At 42.0% G+C, this 17,919-nt stretch overlaps 1 protein-coding gene across 4 annotated transcripts in view; it reads right to left on the bottom strand.

Moving 5' to 3' along the window:
- The window catches only part of PRKCZ (protein kinase C zeta), a 614,201-nt gene that overhangs the window by 155,744 nt on the left and 440,538 nt on the right, over positions 1-17,919 (bottom strand). For 3 of the 4 annotated variants that reach the window (XM_077457658.1, XM_077457662.1, XM_077457660.1), the window contains 3 exons: positions 14,268-14,344; positions 3,037-3,225; positions 242-339 (listed from right to left, as the gene is read on the bottom strand). In XM_077457658.1, coding sequence (XP_077313784.1) covers positions 242-339; positions 3,037-3,225; positions 14,268-14,344 — 364 coding nt within the window. The remainder of the gene's footprint in view (positions 1-241; positions 340-3,036; positions 3,226-14,267; positions 14,345-17,919) is intronic. The other variant, XM_077457659.1, reaches the window with a different exon arrangement.

The raw sequence follows: 17,919 nt of genomic DNA, 5'->3' as shown, positions 1-17,919 counted from the left end.
CCCTTTAGCTTTCCAACAGTCATACAAAACTTTCAGTTTCTGCTGGGCTTGGTATTACATTACTAAAAGATCAGTGTAAGCTTTCAAAGTGCGTTAATGCTGTTTTTTCTGGGTTGTTTTTTTTTTTTTGGGTGGATTCAATCACACAAAGATGGCTTCCGGAGTGTTAAGAAGGAGAAGTTTCATGCAATGAGCAGATAATACGGCACTTTCCCAGTGGATGAATAATAGATGCTCTTACCGGCTTGGCGTCTGGAAGCAGGAGTGTAAACCGACTAGAAATGGATTATTAGAAGCCTGCTCAAATACGTGCTTCTCTGTCTGTACCCAGTCAATATCCTAAAAAGAGAGAGGTAATTAGAATAATGTGACCAGCTATCCATGGAGTGGGCAGCAATTAATAATTCACAGAGCACAGAAAACCCATTTGTCACACACCAGCAATATTTAGATGTATTTTTCCCATCAGCCCATAGATAGGAGATGTGCACACAGAGACTGACAGTCGGCCCTTTGTCTGCCTTTCTGTTTTTTTTCATATCCACTTTTTACATGAGCGGGTAAACACAAACCACTGTGTATACAGATCCCAAACTGATATTAAAGTACATCTTTCTTCTGAGAAATTGGAAATGGTCACTGCTGACCTACATCTGAAAATGCTAGTTGCATGGCTGTAATGCAGATTGCTCTAGCTTCAGTACTTTATGAGTTACTCACCAGAATAAGAATTCAGCTTAGGGAAGTAAAGTGTTCTTATCTGCACACTAGGTCTGGTGACAAAGTTTTAACGCCAGTAGGGTATGACAGCCAGGCAACTCTCATTTTCTCAACACAAAGTCAGCTGTGGCAGCCTCCATGTTTCCATTAAAGTGTTACTAAACCCAGGATCCTGCATTCACTATATCCGGTCTCACACAGTACACAGAACATGGAAATGCAATTATTTTAGTGAAAATAAACTGCTAAATATCTTTTCTCACCAGCAGTATATAGCAGTCTTGTGACTTCTACCAGTGTCCGGCCAAGCACTGGTTAAAGCTTGTAGGCAGAGCTTTCATTATCCACTGACTGTCCTATGAGGCGGCATGACCCCTGACCCCGTCTGGATACTGCTGATTACATGTACCTCACAATAGGAAAGTATAGACTTATTTCGTTTACAAAGCAAATAGAGTACACTATGAATGGAGATGGGCGTAGGTTTAGGCTTTGTTAGCAATTTGATTTGATTCCACTTAAACTATCACTTCTGGGAGTGGCCTATTCCTAATATTACCATTGCAGACTTTTACAAATGAGTAATATTTTGTGTTCATTACTTAACATATATTATATGGTTACCTTTACTGAAAATGTGCCAAGGAGAATTGTAGTCTGTAAAAGATGTACTATGTATTAGAGCTGCACGATTCTGGCCAAAATGAGAATCACAATTTTTTTTGCTTAGAAGATAGATCTCGATTCTCTCACGATTCTTACAGCGTAACATCATCTTTCACATTAAACAAAATAATTGGGCTAACTTTACTGTTTTTTTTTATTATTCATTGAAGTGTATTTTTCCCCAAAAAATGCATTTGAAAGACCACTGTGCAAATACAGCGTGACATAAAATATTGCAACAATTTATTCCCTAGGGCCTCTGCTAAAAATATATATATATATATATATATATAATGTTTGCGGGTTCCACGTAATTTTCTAGCAAAAAATCAGATTTTAACTGTAAGAAACAAGTGTCCTAAAAAGGTTTAGACTTGAAGTGGTTAACCTTCCTGCATATTCACACAGAAGTTTTATCCCTTTGATCTAAGCCAGAAGAGTTACAATGTTGTTAAAAATTTGGCAGATTGCCCAGTTTGGCAGACTGCCAGTGTGAGCAGAGAACTCTCTATACTTGTTGCATGAAAGAATCGGAAACACTGCAGTACAGATCGTCAGAGGGGGTGAATCGAGATTGCGATCTTTTAATGATTCATTTTGCAGCTCTACTATGTATTGCTTAAAGAGGGAGTCCACCTTAAACAAAATTATTAAAAGCCAGCAGCTACAAATACTGCAGCTGCTGACTTTTAATAAATGGACACTTACCTTTCCTGGAGTCCAGCGATGTCGGCAGCCGAATCTGAGCAATCGCTCGGCTCTCAGCTGCTGCCATTCTCGGTGAAGGATTCAGGAAGTGAAGCATTGCGTGAGTGTCTATGCCCGGAAGTGGGTGCAAATATCTATCCTAGACAGGTATCTGCACCCCCCTCCCCCCTGAAAGAAAACATTGAAATAAAAAGTAATGAAAAATAAACAAGAGTTTGGACTGTCTTCAAATGCTGGCAGATGCATGGAAGAGACAGCTACAAAAATCAGCAACAATATGTGTATATGTTCTTTATATGTTTGAGGTTACTGGCCTCCACCTGATCTGCTCTTTGGGAATATTTGAACTATGCTATGTGCAGTTTGGTTATACTTGGCCATGACCATAAATAGCCCAGTCTGAGCTTTTTAAACATAAAAATTGCAATGACCAGTCTGGACAAAGAAATGTCATCTAGAGCTACAATACATTTTAAGAAACATCACAATTATGCTTAGAATTGGACTGTAAAGGACAATAAGATAAATGATCGACAAAGAGTATAAAAGCACTGGCTACTGGAAGTGAGGCAATACCATAAACAAGATTTATTGCTCTAATTAATAACAGCACTTTAAAAGACACTGCATTATCTGCCCAGAAGAGGCCACAACAGGATTTCTAGTCCAGTGCCGTTCAGAGTGATGTATACTCTACAGATCAGTCAACGATTATTTTATCAACTAATTTACCACCAATTTACTCCATTAGCTCCACTTCCAGCCTAGCAGAGTAAACCTAACTTGTAGTAAGATCAACATGCCAAAATCCTAACTGGACTATTCAGAGATTCAGTATCCTGCTGACAACACAGAAAAGCCAATGTCAAGGATGGTGTCAGAGATCAGCATATTTTCACTTTGTTGGATGAGGGAGGGAACAAGCCATCCGTCTCTACAAACCTCTTCATCATGCACCAATTCCTTCTTCACCACCTTCATGGCAAACACCTGGTCGTTCTTTTTTAACCTCACTAAAAGGACTTTAGCGTAGCTTCCTCTTCCAATCACTCGGATAAGATCAAAGTCCTGCAGGCCCAAACCCTGGGAGATTTTAATGCCATCCATTCCATCAATGACAGGTTTGATGTCCTGTAAATTGATATGATAATAGTAATTAGTGAGGGCATAAGTAGTGGAAGACATCTGCAACTATTAAAAGATGATGAATGTCCTTGCTTATACACAAGGTCGTTTTGGTATATTTGGCTCTATACTTTGCTCGAGGCTTAGAAAATGCAGCTAATCTCAGTATGCATTGAGAAATACACCTGCTAGTATCCACAGGGACACAGTGAAAGAAATTTGTACTATCTTAGTTAACTTATGTTCTGGTTCATTACAATGTTGTACACTGTGATTGGTTACAACCTCTTTGTACAGTACAGAGCATAGATATCATGGACTCATTCACAACATCTGCATACAAGGCCTTAATGTAGATATCTAGTAAAGTGAAATTCAATGTAGCAAAGGCACAGTAGCAGTGGTAATTATTACTAAGGCCACAGCTACATAGCAGTGATGGAAGCCCCTGTAATGTAAAATCAATACAAATGAACATACAAATAGACATTTATGAGGACTTAATCCAATGAATGGATGCTTGATCTCTTGCCAGAGGGGGAGGATGGGGTCATCCCTACCCCTTTTCTCTTATATCCCTGGGGCCTTTCCCCACTTGTTCCTAATCCGCACCCCTACCTTACTTTATGTTCAACCTCTATTATATAACCTCCCCATGAATGCCTACATTTCTTTAATTGTATATCACAGGACACAGAGCCATAGTAACTATGGCATAGTAGCTATGTGGGTTATAGTCCACCTTCAGGTGCTGGACACTGGCACACTCTAAACACAAAGTTGCCTCCCTACATAACCCCATACTGGGAGCATCTCAGTTTATTCGCCAGTGTCTAAGGTGTTGGTCAACAGTGAAGATGTGCTGTGCTGAGCTCTACTGGAGCAATCCTTGCTGGGGCTAGCTATGCAGCCAGATCCATTTAGTGTGTCTATTAGGCCAAATTGAATGGTGTCCAGGCCTCGTATCTGAAGAAACAAGGTTTTGCTTGTAAACACTTCTCCTTTTAGAGAGCTGGACCCCAGAACCCAGTACTTTTGGTATTAAGGTCATAAAGTTTTATTGGCGGGGTGCTATTACATGTCCAAGATTGTGGTTTCCCAGAGGGTCCCCGATTCCTGAAGGTTTGTTAACGGAACCCACCGTGAAGGGTGAAGATTGGGTCTGTTAGTTTTACCACAGAAAACCCTGCGGCGGGAAAGGTAAGTGGAGTTTTCTTATGGAATGTCTCCTTTAAAGTAAATGTTGTCATGCCTAAGTGTCCCCACTGGGGGCTGTATGAAGCACGCACCTTCTCATGCTTTGCTGAGAGATCACGCTGTGTCATAGAAGCAGCAGACTTTTTCCTCTGGCTAGCAGGCAGACCTCCAGTAAGTTTGCTGGGAGGGGGGGGGGGGGGTTTGCTTCCTCCAGACACCCCCACTCTTCATGAAGCTGAGTATAAGGGAGAAAAAAAAATGGTCGGCAATGCCATTTTCTTTTACCGCCCCTACTCAGCAGCGGCTTCCAGGTCTCCTCCATGCCATCCCTCTCTTTCTCACAAGCCGATCACGTGGGATCAGAGGCCCATGCTTGTGTGGGAAAACACTGTTTTGAAAGAGAAAGCAAGGGGCAGCGCGACGAGATGGTGGGGGTGGAGCTTAGCGTGGCGTTGGCATCCTCTCAACACGGGAGTGTTTTTTTGTGCTGGCTGCAAAATTGTCGGAGAGACATAAGAGCAAAGAGGAGCATGAAAGAGGTTTTGGTGACACAGGCATTTCCTATTTGACACATGTACTATATGCATCAGGCTGAGCATTAATAGCAGCAGCGGCTGGACTATTGCTCAAGAAGAGGATGCGATTTCTTCTGGTAGTACCTCTGCTTTCTGCATCGGGCTAAGGTCAGAAGGGGGAGGGGGGGTTGTAAAAATCCCAAAAAAGAGCTAAAAGGGTCTCCTTCAAGCTCTGGAAAGCCTACTCATCTCTACAAATGGCACCCTCCCCTGAGAGGGGGTGGCTGGTTAGAGTGAGCATCTGGGCCATGAAATGTTTGCAACTGTTTTCAATACTGCAGCCCCTGTTTATTTTACTAAAAATATTTTTTCCTCAGCCACGATAGGTTTTTAAAAAAAGAAAAAAAGTTTAGCGACTTTAATCGCATCCCAGTGTGGGTCAAAATACCACAGGACCCTCAAACTGAGGAACCAGGGCCAGGAGAAGATGAATTCCCTCAGGGGACCATGGTGAGGCTGATGACTCCTCTTCTGAGGTGTTAAATGCGGGAGAATCAGCTGTTTCAATCTTAAGATTACATTAAAAAAGATCAGAGCAAACTATATACCAAATATTACTACAAAGATGGAAAATCCTTGTTTGATATGTATTCTATTTCATAGATAAAGTGCAATAAATCAATAATTATATCAATACTAATGGTGAATCCTAATGCAAATTGCTGCTGTGCATGCAATTATTTAGCTGCTGTGCAAACTACCAAAATAAATTATTTGCTGTGCATGCGATAATTTATTTGCATAGTTTTATTCTAAACACGTACCATGATAGTCTGCTAGCTCTCCTTTTCTGGTGGTTCTGGTTGGGGACCAGACTTCCACGTTTTTATTCTATAGATCTGTTTACGTCCAGGTTCAACAAAGAGATTGACAACTTTGTGTCAAAGACAAAGGATCTGCTAGCATGCGGAACAGATGCCCTGCTATTCCCATGGAATCAGTTCTCACCGATTTATGCATTCCCTGCTATTCTGCCTGCGTCCACGACTTTGTTGCAGGATCAAGCAGGAAGGGAAGTCGATGATTCTTGTGGCCCCCAGTGGGGCCCAGGAAATCTTGGTATGCAGAGATCGTAAAGATGACAGTAGGGAACCCATGGACCCTACCGCCATGGCCAGACCTTCTTTCGCAAGGTCCAGTATTCCATCCTACTTTACAAACATTAAGTTTAGCGTTTTGGCTATTGAGTCCCACACTCTGAAGAAAAGTCGGCTGTCAGGTTTAGTGGTTTCTATCTTGGTTAAGGCAAGGGAGCTGGCCTCAATAATTATATATTATGGAGCCTGGGAAGCATATGTCTCCTGGTGTAAACCCATGGGTTGCACCCCAGGAAATAGGTCAAAGGTAGAATCCTTGAATTTCTGCAGATGAGGTAAGAAATAAAACTGTCCTCGAGTGCTTTCTAAGGACATGTCTCGGCCTTATCGGTATTATTTCAACGATCACTTGCTTCGCATTCTTTGCTTTGTAATTTTATACAGGAGGTAATACAGCTTAATCCCTTTTTAGGTCATCCCTGAACTCTTGGGACTTGAATTTAGTTTTGGCGGCATTACAAAACAGCCTTTTTTTGGGCCGATACAACATATTCTCTCGGTCCTTTTTGACAAGGAAACTAGTAACTGGTAACCATATCTGTTGCAAGAAGGGTATCAGAATTGGTTGTTTTTTTCTTGTAAAGAGCCATATTTTATATTGTTCAGGATAAGGTAGTATTGCGTCGTCCTCCTAACTTTTTCCCGAAGGTAGTATCAGGTTTTTATCTAACCCAGGATATTGTTCTATTTTCGTTTTTTCCAGAACCCTGTTCTATGGAACAAAAATCATTCTAAAATACATTCTCTTGATGTGATGAGAGCAGTAAAGACGACTGCTCACATTCGGAAAAATAGGATTTTTATAACAGCTTACCTGTAAAATCCTTTTCTTGGAGTACATCATAGGACACAGAGCCTGAAGTATTTACTTAGTAGGTTATAGCTACCTTCAGCTGTTGACACTGGCACACCCAATACAGGAAGTTGACTCCCCTATATAACCCCTCCTCCTCCCAGGACTACCTCAGTTTTTGTAGCCAAGCAATATAAGCAATATACTTAAACCCTATAAAAGAAGAGGGGCGGGACCTCGGTGTCCTATGATGTACTCTAAGAAAAGGATTTTACAAGTAAGCTGTTATAAAAATCCTATTTTCTTTATCGTACATCATAGGACACAGAGCCTTAAGTATTTACTTAGTGGGACATCCCATAGCAATGCTACTAAAGGGGAGGGATGCACAACTCATAGGGCACCCATAGACCTTGAGGACTTATACTGCTGCCTGCAGAACACTGCACCCGAAGGCGATAGCCTCATTCCTTCTTACATCCACTTGGTAAAATTTTGTGAATATATAGACTGAAGGCCAAGTTGCTCTGAGCAAAGGAGACCTGGTGACGCACTGCCCAAGAAGCACTAACAACTCTGGTAGAGTGCGCCTTAACTTGAATAGGGGGACTCTTACCCCTATTCAAGTTAAGGCGCACTCTACCAGAGTTGTCAAATCCACTTAGCAACAGTGGATTTCGAAGCTGCCTGTCATTTTCTTAGGACCCTCAGAATAAATAAGACATCAGTCTTACAAATCTGAGCAGTTCTCTTTAAATAGATTTTCACTGCTCTCACTACATCAAGACAATGTAGTGACTTTTCTTCCCCGGAACATGGTTTTGGGAAAAACTATTGCAGGACAATATCTTCATTCAGATGAAAGCCTGAAACCACTTTTGGCAAAAAGCCTGGGCGAGGGGGTAACACCACTCTGTCCTTATGAATAATCAAATATGGCTCTTTACAAGAAAGAGCAGCCAATTCTGAGACCCTCCTTGCTGAGGATATAGCAAGCAAAAATATCAGCTTCCTAGTCAGAAGGACTAAGGGAACATGCTGTAATGGTTCAAATTGCAGTTTTTGTAACACTGACAAAACTAAATTCAAGTCCCAAGGGGTTAAAGGTGATTTAACTGGCGGATTAATCCGCATTACCCCGTGCATAAAATGCCTACAATATATCTGGCACCCTTGGGTTCACACTAGAAAACGTAAGCCTTCCAAACTCAATAATATACAGCTCTGGAAACTGGTTTCCTTGCATTGATTAAAGTTGAGATAACAGACCTGGAAAGTCCATGCTTCTTCAGAATGTGGGTTTCAATAGTCAAGCCATTAAATTTAGCATTCGTAAAGTAGGATGGAATATCGGCCCCTGTGATAGCAGGTCAGGCCTTAGTGGGAGAGACCAAGGACCCTCCACTGCCATCTTTATGATCTATGCGTACTATGACCCACCTGGGACATGCTGGCGCTACCAGAATTAGCGGCTTTCTTTCCAGCTTGATCCTGCAAAGAAGTCGAGGCAGCAACTGAATCGGGGGAAAAGCGTAGATCAGTGAAAACTGATCCCACTGAGTTACCGGCACATCTGTTCCATATGCAAGTGGCTCCCTTCTTCTGGACACGGATGCATTGGCAAGTACAAAGCTTGGATCTTCTTGTTCCAAGCAGAGAGGATTCTGTTTTGCAACATTCTTGAATGGAACTGGGCATAGGGGACTGCTTCAAATGAAGCTACCATCTTTCCCAACAACCTCATGCACAGGCGAATTGAAGGATTTGCTTTTTACCTGACCATCCGTACCAGCTCTTGTATGGAGCTGATGTTTGCTGGAGGCAATAACACCCATTTCTGGGCTGTATCTATGATCAGGCCTAAGTAATCCAGCCTTCTTACTGTTTTTAAAGTGGTTGTAAACCTTTACAAACCACTTTGACCTACATGTAAGCCTAGATTAAGGCTTACCTGTAGGTCCAAGAAATATCTCCTAAACCTACACGGTTTAGGAGATATTTGCCAAAAGACAGGCACCGCTGTCTAAGGCGCATGAGGATCCAACCGAGACTTTCCAGGTAACTGGTTGTAATGTGTACGCTTTGCCTTAAGCGAGTCACTGACTGGTCTATTACTATATCGTCTAGGTATGCCAACACTGTTATGCAATGTGCCCTCAACCAGGCTAGAGGTGGGGCCAGTATTTTTGGGAATACCCATGGTGCTGTGGCTAGCCCGAAGGGTAAGGCCGCAAACTGAAAGTGCCATTGTTCCACTTCGAATTGCAGAAACCTTTGGTGAGCGGGGAAATATAGGGACATGCAGATATGCGTCCCTGATGTCGATGGACGCCAGAAGTTCTCCACCTTGTAGGATGGAGACCACTGACCTGGTCCCCCCCCCCCTTCGAAATGAGCAAATTTTTAGGAACCAATTTAGATTTTTTAAATCCAGAATGGGCCCGACATCTCCATTCGGTTTTGGTACCGGAAACAGTTTTGAAAAGAAACCTAAACTTTGTTCTTCTGTGGGCATCTGTATGATTACCCCTTGAGTCAATAATTGGTCTAATGCTTGAAACAGGGATTGTCTTTTCCCTGGATCCTTGGGAACGTTTGAGCTCAGAAAGTGAGATGGTGGAAACTCCCGAAATGCTAGTTTGTATCCTAGAGTCACTGTGGAGAGAGCCCAATCTCTCCCGAGTTTCCCACTGCCAGACTTCTGCAAAATGCAGAAGTCTTCCCCCCACCTTGGTGAGGGGAGACACCTCTTCATGAAGAGGTCTTAGTATTCTGCTTTGTAGTCTTGCGGCTCCAGGTCTTCCTTTGAGCCTGGGCCTGACCCTGTGATTTTTCTCTGGAATCCGATGGTAGAAGCTGTCGCCACTGGCTAGAGGTGGATGCACTTGGTGCAGGAGAGAAAGTCAGTTTAAATGAAGGACGTTTATACTTTCTTTTGACTGCCAAAAGAGTACTTTTTCCACTGGAAATTTCCTGGATTTATCCAAATCATCGCCAAATAGTCTCTCCCCATGAAATGGGAAACTAAACAGTAGGTTTTTGCAGGCAGCTTCGGCAGACCAACCATTTAGCCAAAGGGTCCTATGCATGTGTACTAGCACAAGTGCAAGGCAAGACACCTGGTGAATAGAATCCTTTATAGCATCTATGGCAAAACATAATGCTTTTGGTAAATTGGCCAACTCACTGGCCTGTTGTGCAGGGAGCTCGTTAAGGACCTCTGTGAACTGGTCTTTTATGGACTGACAGATGCCTATAGCTGCAATTGCAGGCTGAGCAACAGTACCTGCTAAAGAAAAAGAGGATTTTAACTGTAATTCCAATTTTTTATCTGTTGGATCCGTTAGCATTTGTGCATTGTCCACTGGACAAGTTAAACTTTTATTCACACTGGGAATCGCAGCATCTACTGCTGGAACTTTCCATTTGGTGAACATTTTGGTGAATTTTTCCTCCATAGGATAGAGAACTGAGAATCTCTTTGGAGGGAGAAAATGCTTATTCAGATGATCCCATTCGGTATAAATAAGCTTCTCTAGTAGTGTGTGGACTGGAAACGCATGCACTGGTTATGAAGGTTTCAAGGAACCCAAAGAAGAAACCAGACTTTCAGCCGACTCTGTTAGGGGTACCATTAAATTAGATCAAACCATGTCCATAAGGATTTGTACCTCAGATTGTGAAGCTGAAACTTCAACTGTTGTTTCCTCCGCAGAGGAGTAATCTATTTTTCCCGATCGTTTGAGGGTAATACCTCATCCTGTTCTCACTGTTCCCCCGGTAAGGGGTTTGGAGTGGGAGAGAGGGCTCTAGCATACTTCTTATCCACTTTAATGGAAGATCCGATTAAAGCTGCTAATCTTCCAAGCCCTGCAGGGGAGAGGAAAATGTATCTTCAGTCACATATACAGGGGCTGAAGTGTGAGAAGCAGTGGCACCACCAATTGCTTCCAATGAGTCACCCTGGCTTGTCATGGCAGGTATCTCTGGAGAGGATGACAATGTGGAGGCATGTCTGGAGTTCCCAGCACCTGGGGTGGTTTTGGTGCCTTAGTAGTAAGCCCTGAAGCCTTAGTGCAAAGCACAAAAAGCAAAAGGTACTCTAAGAACTGTTCTATTTGAACAATAGTAGGAAAAACTGTGGTAGCATAGAATGATCTAATGCTAAACAAAACGTTTTTCCTGTACTGCAAATGCCTGTGTAAACCCCTCATGTGCACCAGCGCTTCTGTATCCTATGACAGCCTTGCTTCAGCTGCTGATAGACACTGTCTGTTTCTGAGTAACAGCTTTAAGATTTTTCAGGCGTGAGCATGATTGTCCATACATAACGCCCTTTCCTGTGCTTTAGCAAGAGTCACCTCAGAGGGGAGGGGGGAAGGGTATTTCCACAGCCTTTTTACCAGCTTTTCAGATTTATGATTGTTTAAACATAACGTGTATCCCTATCCACTCAGTTTCTCCATTTAGGGGGAGAGGAGACCCCCCCCACCAGCTGCTGAGAGACACGCTCTATTAGCACAGATTTAAACAGGGTCTATACACCATTACTCCCTCTAGAGGAGTTATTAAGGCATTTTACAATATAATTGAAAGAAAAGTCATAGGTGGACTTTGCAGTTCCTATGCTTTCCTCTTACCTTTTCCTCGCTGCAGGATACTGCTGTAAACTGACAGATCCAAAACTACACCCATCACAGTGGGCAACGTGGTTAAACCTCCAAAGACCGGGCCCTTTTAATAGGAGTTCCACTCCTTTGGACGTATAGCACCCCTCAGAACAGGTTTAGGTAATGTGGCAAGAGCAAAAAGAGCCCTGGTTCCTAGGGGCCTGTCCTCAGAGAGGAGCGTTACAGGCAAAACCTCATTCTTCTATGCGAGGCCCGGGTACCACCCAGGAGCCGCAGTGGCAGGATGGATCCGGTTGTGGAGGCTTTTTAAATCCAGCATGGATCCCTCCTGGAGCACCGCAGAGCGCATCTTCACTCGTGCCAACACCTTTAGACACTGGCGAAAAAACTGAGGTACTCCTGGATGGAGGAGGGGTTATATAGGAGAGTCAACTTCCTGTATTGCATGTGCCAGTGTCAACACCTGAAGGTAGCTATAACCCACTAAGTAAATACTTAAGGATTTGTGTCCTGTGATGTATGAAAATGATGTTGTTTGTATTGCCTGAAGGTCCTAAAAGAGGACAGGCAGCAGGGAAATTTACTATTCTAAATGGATTCGACAAGTAATCGTTCTAGCTTATTGCTTAAAGAGGTAGTTTCTATCCTTTCAAATCAATACGCACTCCTCTAGGGCTGTTAGTGCTTCGTGGGCAGTGCATCACCAAGCCTCCATGACTCAAATCTGCAAGGCCGCAAATTGGTCTCCAATCCATACATTTACCAGATTCTATCAGGTGAATGTAAAATGACATAAGGATGTTGCCTTTGGACGCAGTGTAATGCAGGCAGCAGTATAAGACCTCTGATGTCATGGTGCCCTACTTTTGTTGCATCTCCTTCCCCTCAGTTAGCATTGCTCTGGGACATCCCACATAGTAATTACTATGGCTCGGTGTCATGTGATGTACGATTAAAGAAAATAGGATTTTTATAATGGCTTACAGGTAAAATCCTTTTCTTTTGAAGTACATCACGGGACATAGAGGTCCCGCCCCTCTTTCTAGTATATATCTGTATTGTTTTGGTACAAAACCGAGATGCTCCCGGTATGGGAAGGGTTATATAGGGAGGCAACTTCCTGTTTAGGGTGTGCCAGTGTCCAGCACCTGAAAGTGGACTATAACCCACATAGTAACCACTATGCCTCTGTGTCCCGTGATGTACTTCAAAAGAAAAGGATTTTACAGGTAAGCTGTTATAAGAATCCTATTTTTGTTATTCCTGAATTCTCCAACCCTCGATCAGAACTCTCCCACTATCGTAATACACTTTTTGTCTGCCCATATATTAGCCCTTTCCAAAGCCCACTCCCCCATACCGGCTGCTAGGGGTCCATTGACCTCAACCACAAGGGTAGTTGTCAGTTCTGTCACAACAGGCCAACCAAATACGATATAGATACCCAGTAGGTTTGTCCTAGACCTTTCTTAATTGTTACCACCTCACATTTGTCTATCAAATATGCAATATTACAAATATGATAAAGTAATTTGAGCGATACAAATCAGGTTACGGTAAGTTTGTATTTTTTTGGTTTACCAATTTGCTCCCACTTGGGAGGTTTATTATGTCATGTTCTTTATATTACCGATAATTACATCAACCGTGCATTTATGTATTTGTACTTTTCAAATAAAGCCTTTTGAAACAAAATACACATTTAATATATGACAAAAGATTCCCAGAGCATATGGGTTAGCTAGAGAGAAAGCATTGCAAACACTGCTTACTTTACAGGTCCTTTAGGCACGGTGTTGAAAGGCTTCACTGGCATGCTTTTGGCATCATTCAGAATGCACTGCATTTCCAGAGAACCTGTATGTGATCTGCTTCTACTGCTTTTACATTCCCATATAGAGTTATACAGAGAAAGAAGCAGCTCTGTGTGTACAAAAGCTGTAGATACAGGCCCTTACTCTGACTGAAACTGTTGGATAAATGGGGACCGATTTAAGCATCTATTCTGCCCTTAGTAACCAGACTCTCCTGCAAATTAAATTTAAAAAGGTTAAATCTAACTGGATGATGGGTAGAATGGACTATTTTCCCTAGCTTTAAGAGGCAGTCCAAAACTAAATAAATGACATTTCATTTCAACTGTATTCAATTAAAAAAGTGTTGGTATACTTTTACTTGAAAATTAATATTCGTGCATTTGTACTTTACGTCTTACATAAAGGCTGTATAATGTGTCAGCACACATTCTGTGTTGATTTATGAGTAAGAAATGCAAAAATAACCCCTGATTAACAAGGCTTACCGCCACCCACAGATTTCTAGCAACAGCAGCAGTTCCATTAGAAATACACTGACTCCTTTACAGAACAATTTCTCTTTACTATCATGCTACAGGATCACATTTTAACATGGGGTGATTCTAGCAAATAAATCCATTACTGCAGCCATTTGTCAGGAGAAAACCCAGAATCTGCCACTAAAAGGACAAAATCTGAAAGCATATGTGTAACTGAGCACTTGCATGTCAGTTGGCATGGACCTCCAAAATGTATGTAGTAAATAGACATTTATAAACGAAGTACAGCATATCATCTTCCACAAAATGACAGGTGCACTATATCAAGTACCTTCAGCCTATTCACAGGCAGCAGGTACATATTAAAGTGTTCCTAAAGGACCATATTATCCACTCAATACCCATATATGCCGAATGTATCACAGTAGTACTTTGTTTACTGTAAATGGTCAAGCTTACCCAAATACCTCTGTCATCACTCACCTCGGAGCCATCTTTCCGTGTTTCAATTTTTCGGGGTGGGGGGATAATATTAACTAGAAAGGAATAACAAAAAAAAAAAAAAAAGAATCAAGTCATAAGCCAGTCCTCAGACACATTAAGAACAGATTCATGTGCAAACAAAGCAATACTGTACTGCTGAAGGGCAAATGTTTCTGGTGGAGATCATGAAAGATAAAAAATCTGTATGTGATTTAAAGGACACTGTTCAGAATAAATATAAGTAAGGGAGCTACCAATGATGTTACTGTATGCACAGGAAGTTGGAAGTTTAGGTGCCATCATCCTCAACATTGCTTTCCTATTTGATGAGTGACTGAATAGCAATGGTCCTGGAGCTTGCATCGTCAAAATCAACTCTAAAATGGCAGCTACCATATGTCTATTTTGCCAGGTACCCTAAAACTACAGGTCCATATTAGAGCATACAAATTTCATCACAGCTCTATACCAGTGTATTTCAACATAGATCACCTATTTTGACTCAAAAGCTGCCTTCACAGAAAAATAAATATAATGAAAGAGAGTGTGTAGGCAGTCCCACTGATGTCAATCTGGACACAGCAGGTACACAGACACTGCTCCTAATCTGACATCTGTGTGGGTGATTGGCCCCAAACGCAAACAGTGTGCATTCAGGGCTGTGCACCTGCACAGAATATTTGGAGCAACATCTGTATAAGTGTAGCTGCTGTGTCTTAGTTAACATCAGTGGGAATACCTGCACGGGGATGCGTGGAACACCTATGCATCCCTGTGCAGGTAAACACAGCCAGCTTTCCACAGTTAGCATGGTGGCACCAGGGACCCGCAAACCAGTGAAGAACTCAGCACTTACGTTTGTTTTTATTTGAATCCTATTTAAAGTGGGAGTAAACTTCCATGCCTATAGGTAAACCTATAGGGCTTACCTATGCTGTAAAACGTGCACCATTCCTTCAGAGTGATGTAAATGGTGGCTCCTGTGTGCATGCGCAGGAGTGATGTCATTGTACTCAGCCGAAGTCTTCAAAACCGGAAGGAAGACCGGGTGAAGATGGACACGCCTTCAGCGATGACAGTGTGATGCATACTAGCACGCACATTATGGCATTGCGTTGTAGGTTTAAAAAAAATAAAAATAAGAAAAAACAGTGGTTTACTACTGCTTTAAAGGTAGTACATTGATGCCACTTGAACATTGGGTAGATGTAACTTAGTACATATGATTGCTTTTGTGAGAAGGTCTCAGTGGAAAATATAGATGATATGTGGGAGAGGAACTCCCTCAGAAACCTCTGAATATGAATGTAATAATTTAATTACAAGCTGTTCTTTTAAGCCCTGGTGAAAGTTCAAGTGTGGCCCCCAAAACACTTGCTTATCATGTTAACTACATGTTTGGTGTAGGACGCTAATCTTTTGATCCAACAATTACTTTATTTTAATCATTTGGTTGTTTTCAGTACCGCCAGTTTTTATTTTTTATTTTTATTTATTTTTTAGGAAATATCTGCTCAGGCATGCAGAAAATGTGTCAGGGAATGCTACACTGTGACCCAAAGAAACCCCATGTGAGAGACACCCAGGCTTAGGAAGTCAGTCTCGATCCACTGCTGTGAGTGCTGGCTTGGGAGGGAGCTCATCCCGACTCCAAAAGTCAATGCGTGTGAAAAAGTGTTGGGGGCGTAGCCTGGCTGGAGCCCAGGCTGAGGCTGCCATATACTATCACGAGTGGACTTGTTTCGATGTGTGGCTACATGGACATCCATTTTCACACACAGGGAATGCTGCACTGCCTTTTTCTGTTTATTAAATATTTTCAACTGCAAAATAACAGGTGTACAGTCCAAATAGGAGAGAGACACAGCACTCAACCAGTCAACCTAAGGATTTCAATGATATACAAATAAGCACAGTAAACCATAACACACCTACATTTCGGGGCCAAGATGAACCCCTTTCTCAAAGTGACAAACAATGGTGCACAATGCACACCAATGTATACCTTAACAATGAGTTCAAAACAAAACAAAAAAAAACACAGGATTTAAAAGTGCAGAACAACCAGGTATTGCTTCAAAGTTTAAAGCCAATCTAGGTATTACTATGAAAAAGGGAGTACCTAGTACCGGCATAACCCTGAGTGAGTCAGGGGCCTTATCTGTCACATAACTTTCAAGCCATTTTGGCTCGTGTCAGGAAAAGAGGATGCCACTGAAAGATGCAATTGGCTCTTCCATCCCTCTACCCAGAAAGGAAAATGTGCCATATCATATGGTCTCACACTCTCCACATTAAACCATATCACCTCATCAGTGTTCGAAAATGGACTTACTGTATGTCACTCAGCTAGATGTGTCCCATAGGCATTAAGACAACCGACCATGAATGGATGCAACTAAAGCCCCCTGTACAAGTACTAAGTTGTCAGCTGAGAATCCAGCCAGGCTTCCCAAACAATGTAAAACTTTTCTGGGCATTCCCTAGACTCACACAACACCATGTACAGTGGCAGATCATCACTGATTAGTGAATTCCGAAAGAAGTGTGAGTGGATCAATTTTTTTCCATCAGAGAGCTTTGCAGGCATAATAGAGCACCAATCCCAGCAGAGTTCTGTTTGCCTGGTAGAAGCAAGAACCAACCAATCCTAACCACATCCTGCTCAAGGTACTTCATATGAAGTCCTGACTTTGAGTGGGGATATCTGAATAATGCCTGCAGCTACAGGCACTATAAGAACAATAATAGCTCCTCGCCCGTGCGATAGGTGAGCCGAAGAAGGAAATGGTTGCTGCTGGAAGTTGAGCATAGAGATTTCTGGTGACCAGATGGTCCCCAGTAATTTTTATGCCTCTCGGAGGCCCAGGCACGATGTTATGATGTCATGTCCAGGCCGGCGAAAGCAAACAATGCCGGTGACGTGGCTGGAAAGGCAGAGACATCTTTGAATAAAGAGGACCTGTCACTCACTATTTCTATTACAAGGGATGTTGACTTCAATTTAATAGGAATAAAAGTGATCAAAAAAGTTTTTTTAAGAAAAAGTCTAAAAATATATATATATTTTTTTTAAACGTAAAGTGCCCACGCCCCTGCATGCTAACGTACAGAAGCAAACGCAAATACCATGCAACATAAAAAGTTGCAACAACCGCCATTTTATTCCCTAGGGCAGGGGTAGGCAGCCTTGGCACTCCAGTTTTGGTGAAACTACAAATCCCATCATACCTCTGCCTCTAGGAGTCATACCTGTGATTGTCAGGGCCTTGCAATGTCTCATAGGACTTATAGTTTCACCAAAGCTGGGGACCTGAGGTTGTCTATCCCTGCCCTAGGGTCTCTGCTGAAAAAACAAAACAAAAAACAAAAAAACAAAAACAATGTTTGGGGGTTCTGAGTAATTTTCTAGAAAACAAATGATGATTTTTACATGTAGGAGCAAAGTGCCAGAATTGGCCCAGATGGGAAGTGGTTAATAGGTAGTTGTATATTTATTTATTTATTTATTTTGAAATTGTATTTTTATTAAATTTCAAAGCAAGTACAAAATAATCAAGCAATGAAATGATTAGTAAGCAGAAATAAACATAGATTATAACGTAAACGTTAACTACAGAAGTCAGAT

The sequence above is a fragment of the Lithobates pipiens genome, unplaced genomic scaffold (genome assembly GCF_037356315.1).
Source record: "Lithobates pipiens isolate NorthernLeopardFrog02 unplaced genomic scaffold, aLitPip1_a1.2 Scaffold_27, whole genome shotgun sequence".
Taxonomy (NCBI): domain Eukaryota; kingdom Metazoa; phylum Chordata; class Amphibia; order Anura; family Ranidae; genus Lithobates; species Lithobates pipiens.
Note: the sequence above shows the minus strand (reverse complement) of the source record. Positions and strands in the feature narration are given on the sequence as shown.